Below are 5,224 nucleotides of genomic sequence, written 5' to 3' on the forward strand. Positions count from 1 at the left end.
TAAATGATCTCCCATCTGTTCCAGACCTGTTCTATGCGTGACACCACTCCGATGCTGGGGGGTACAGTCTTCAGAGTCTGTGCCAGGGCCACCAAGGCCTGGGTGCTGAGAGAGGACACCTCCTGGCCCTCGATGTCCACCACCTGGTCCCCAGGCTGCAGGCCCGCCAGGTAGGCACTGCTGCCCTCAATCACAGACAGGATGTAGCTGGGGCCCGCGCCCCCCAGAGTGAACCCAAACTCCTCCGGCCAGTTCTGATTGGTCGCCGGGAGGGTCAGGTCTGGAGAGTAGTCAGGATTGGGTTGGTTACTTAAGCCTGTTATACATAGCCTGGGTGCCAGTCTGTTTCTGCTGTCTTGACAACTCCTTATGGAACATGTTTGACTTAGCAATGACAGCAATGTAGTTGGCAAGAGCACAAACAGATCTGGGACCAGGATACTTCTAACACAAACACTGCTATTACCAAGGTCTAGAGTCCATGCTTTTCTCAAATACTATCCCCAAATATAGCAGATTATTGACACAGGCACATGCACGCCTCCTGCTGTGGTAGAATGGTAAAACATTATGGGTACTTATTTGTTTTACACCAGTAGGAGGCGTGGCGAGATTCAGGAACTATAATAATCCAGGTTTCCCCAAATACACTGGTGGAGACCCAGGTAAGACCAGGGTCAGACCTGCCTCTGGACCAGGGATCCAAAGCAGGGTCTGATAACCTGGGATGACCTGAACACACTGAAGACAGAGCCCAGGTAAAACCAGGGTACCTTGATGTATTTGGGGCATAAGAGTGTAGATTATTTTAATAACAATGTCATGCAATGTCACATTATGATACCATTTAAATGGAGACTCAGCGATATGAGCAGCTGTGTGAAGAACCAAAGCTACTGGAGAGTGAGTGCCATGCAAGAGGCTGCACTTGTGAGCATGCACACCACAGAGCATCTGCACATGTTCACGAGAGTTTGCGTCACTCTCCTGCAACGTGATAGCTGCGTGACAACAACAGCGGAGGAGATTAGCCTCTTGCTTCGCGCTCTTTGATGTTTTGGAAGTCATCCCGATCTGCTAACGGTACATTTGTATCGCTGAGTCTACCTTTAACTACATTGTAGTCTCTTTTCACAGTTGCTTGTCTCACTGAGGCGGAGACAAGCGGCAGTGAAGAGACTACTACACTGTAGCTGTACTTGACTGACCCGGGTTCAAATAATATTTGAAATAATTGTAAATACTTTATCTGGGCTTGATTGAGCTTGCCCGGCACAACTGAACCAATGGAATAGTTGCAAAACTACAAATCCCACCCATCTGGAACCCCAGGCAGGCTAAAGCAAACTGTAAAAGTATTTGAAAGATTTAAAATAGTATTTGAACCCAGATCTGGGACTTGAAACTAGTTTAAAAGTCTTACTGATATTCATTGGATTATTCATTGGAGGACAGCCCATTTGTTGACGGAAAGCATCATCTGAATGGGCGAGAGAACCAGAGACTGAAGCATCACAAAAATGAAATGGGTTGAGAAGGTTTTCTGCTCTTAAGGGGCATCCACAATGGTCAAACACAGTGTGTTTTTAACAGACACTATCATACCTCCATAGTATAACGCCCCGCTTGGAGGGTTCGAGAGGGGAACGTCAACTATAGGAAAAAACTTGACTTTATTATATAATAGCAATCAATAAGAAATAACTTCATCAATAACAAATAAATATAATTTTATTCTGAAGAGTGAATATAGTCAATGTTTAGAGAGATCAAATATAAGCACCACCTGTCCTCTCCATCAAGAACAGGTCAAACTGAATACGTTTCCACCATATTGTTTTTACCGATCAAGTTCCTTCAAGTTCCTTTAAGACCAGTGATCATGAGGAACAGAACATGAGGGAAGGATGCTGTTTTAGCCTGTCTGTCATATCTTTCTGTTCTGAACTGCTGGCCCTCCCCTGGTCACTGGCCTCATTCTCATACTGCAGTCAACGGGTGCAACTCAATACTCTAAAATGGCTTCCTATCCTTGTTTCCTCTCACGCATCTGCACTGATCTGAACAGACGCGATAGCTGAAGGCAAAGTGGCAGAGACAGGCCTATCAAAATTACTTGCTTTCTCTTGTCCAGTTGTTTCAGATCAGGGCAGTTGAAGGAAAGCTGGATACAACAGGAGGAAACGTCTTTAGAGTATTGAGATGTACCCATTCATTCTCCTTTCTCTCCTGTACCAGACTGTTAACCTCCTAACACTGGAGTCTACAGCTGCAGCCTCATTCATTTTAATAGGCCATATGATAATGTAATCCTATGAGGATTAATGTTTAATGAAAAGATTAATGGGTTCCATGACTACAGCAGGCAGTTTATGCAATTTCAGTACAAGTCAATGACTTAAGTGGCAATCTTTCACTCATTAGCAAGGGGTGCATGAAGACACACGCGCGCGCGCGCGCACACACACACACACACACACACACACACACACACACACACACACACACACACACACACACACACACACACACACACACACACACACACACACACACACACACACACACACACTCTCTCTCTCTTTCTGTCTGTCGCTCTCTCTCTCTCTTTCTGTCTCTCTCTTTCTGTTTCTCTTTCTGTCTCTCTTTCTCTCTCTCGTTCAGCACCAATGTGTATAGGTATGTTGAACAAGAAATGGATGGTCAGGGTTAGATCAGTTTGAGACAATTCAAAAGAGAAACTCTGGCTACAGTGGCATCATGACATATTTCTACACTGCCTTTGCAGGGAAAATAAAAAAGTGATGGTGTTATGAAAATGTACGAGCCCCGGATTATCCGGATAAAAGTTCAGAACACAGCAAGTGAGAACACGTCGTTCTATTTTTCACTTTGTAGGCCTCCATGTATTGTGTCATAAAACAACAAAGTCTAAAGTAACGTGTCAAAATAAATTGGGACATCTTAGACCTGTGAGAAAGTACATTGGTTAAATCAAACATTTCTTTCTCTGATGTACCAGGACACACAACCCCACCGTCGAGTTTAACTTCCCACAGCCTTCTTCTCCCTTCTCCAAATCTGAAATAGTTGTGAAGCCTGCGACCTAGATACACACACAGCTTTAGTCCTTTTGTTATCTTCTGTCTCTCCTCCTCTCTCCAGAAGAGAGGGATGAAGCAGATAAGAGGAATAATAAAAAGGAATTAAAGTAAAGACTTACAGAAATCTTTGGAGGCACCGCGAGGTCCAGACTTGCTCTGGCGCAGTGAGAAGCGGCCCTTGCGGCTCAGAAAGCGCCTCATCTTGACCCTGGTGGTGTCCACTGAGAGGTCAAGGTTCGCGAGGACACGTCCAGCCAACGGCCCAAAGTCCCCGTCTCTGGTGCCCACTCACACCCTTACCCTCTCTCTGGCTCCCGTACCCAGCTCCAGCACCCCCACCAAGACCTAAAACCCAAGCCCTCTCAGGAGGTCACATCAGTGTACAAGTAGGCTGATGTCTCCCTTTCCAGGATCAAAGAACCAGAGGTATGGAGCAAAGGAGGAGGAGGAGGCTGGGAGAGAGAGGAGACGGTCTGTAAGTCAGGCTCCCCATCGCAGGTAGGATCTGCCGGCCCACAGCCCTAGCTAGCTGCTATTGCGGAGCACCCATACAAGAACTGGGACACTTTGTCCTCTAATGATTATTTCGCAAAAAAAGGTAGTGCGAAGCCCCATTTTTCTATAAATACCTCTGCCTCTCTATCTTTCTCACTCACTCTCCTCCTACCCTCTCTCGCTCTGGCTCTTTCAGATGGGGCCCTCTCTAAGGGCTGAGGACTGACCCAGAAACAGTGAGGAGAACCAGCCAGGGACACTTGTCACTGATTAGAGTGTGTCAACCTCAGTATTGAGGCACTGTAGTCTATAGGCAGTAGGCACACAGTTCCCTCCTCAATGGCTCCTCAAGGTTAGGCTCATTGAGAGAACAGGTTAAAGGTAACACATTCCAGGTAGCATACCATCCTTACATTCCAGGTAGCTTACCATCCTTACATTCCAGGTAGCATACCATCCTTACATTCCAGGTAGCATACCATCCTTACATTCCAGGTAGCATACCATCCTTACATTCCAGGTAGTATACCATCTTTACAGTATAATACCATCTTTACATTCCAGGTAGCATACCATCTTTACAGTATAATACCATCTTTACATTCCAGGTAGCATACCATCCTTACATTCCTGAGGCGAGGAGAAAGAGCAAGGCTGGTGAATGTCTGTTATACCTGATGGTAACATCAAGAACCTTGGCTGATGATCAGCACAAGAGCAATCCTGGTTCCCTGTTAGATACTGACGTCAAGCTTGCACCTCCTCCAAACTGGCTACCTGAAAGAAAGTGAGCGACATCTGTTCAATATCAAATCAACCTTTACACTACTCTTGTAGATCTGAAATGATAGCAATATGGTGATAGCTCCACCTTGCACTGTAATAGGCTACGTGGACCAGCCATCACATTGCTTACACATATAACCTTTCAGATCTACACAAAGTACCTAAGAGTAGGGGTGAGGTGTCAGTTTGGAATTGGGCAGTATCCCTCAGTGTGAGCCCTGAGGAAACCATTTCCTATTGGTAAGAGTGTTTACCCCTCCGAGGCTGACTTGACCACCATGGATTCGTGATCAGTGTGTTTACAGTGGGAGATGCAGGCAGCTCTTTTCTAACAGTGATCATGGCTCATGTGAAACTCCGCCAAATAAATCTCTAGAGATGATCATGTTCAATAACCTACAGTATGAGGAAACTAATCAGGGAAACAAAGTGATTGTGATGTTTGAGTAGGTGTGCCTTTGTTTGGACAATGTCCAAGTAGGGTTTAGTTATGAATGGCTGGAGCACCATGCCAGTATGTAGAATACAACAGGGCAGAATCAATGCTTTGTTTAGTAGAGATGGGAACATCCTCATTAGGTGTCTAATAAATTACTTTATTTACTGTGCTAGCCACAGACATGATAACGAATCCACCATGGGACACACAATTATGCTCATATTTCCTAATTCAACAGACAAAAATAGTTTGTACAAAATACTTAAGGTATCAGAATTGCAGAAAATGATACATCAATACACCATTGGCATTACATCATCTGCCCTGTTCACCTTACAGTAGAAGACTATGGGGGATTTGGGACACTTGCGAAGGAAAAAGCCAAAGACATAATGATTAT

General features: G+C 45.1%; 1 protein-coding gene across 1 annotated transcript in view; it reads right to left on the reverse strand.

The window, feature by feature from the left end:
* LOC311103823 (delphilin-like) overlaps positions 1-3,305 on the reverse strand; it is a gene marked incomplete at both ends in the record, with an annotated part of 68,705 nt that extends 65,400 nt beyond the window's left edge. Inside the window, 2 exons of the mRNA XM_084145462.1 lie at positions 27-280; positions 3,224-3,305. Of these exons, the coding sequence (XP_084001588.1) occupies positions 27-280; positions 3,224-3,305 (336 nt within the window). The remainder of the gene's footprint in view (positions 1-26; positions 281-3,223) is intronic.
* Positions 3,306-5,224: the final 1,919 nt, after the last annotated feature.

The sequence above is a fragment of the Coregonus lavaretus genome (genome assembly GCF_964263955.1).
Source record: "Coregonus lavaretus genome assembly, chromosome: 2".
Taxonomy (NCBI): Eukaryota; Metazoa; Chordata; class Actinopteri; order Salmoniformes; family Salmonidae; genus Coregonus; species Coregonus lavaretus.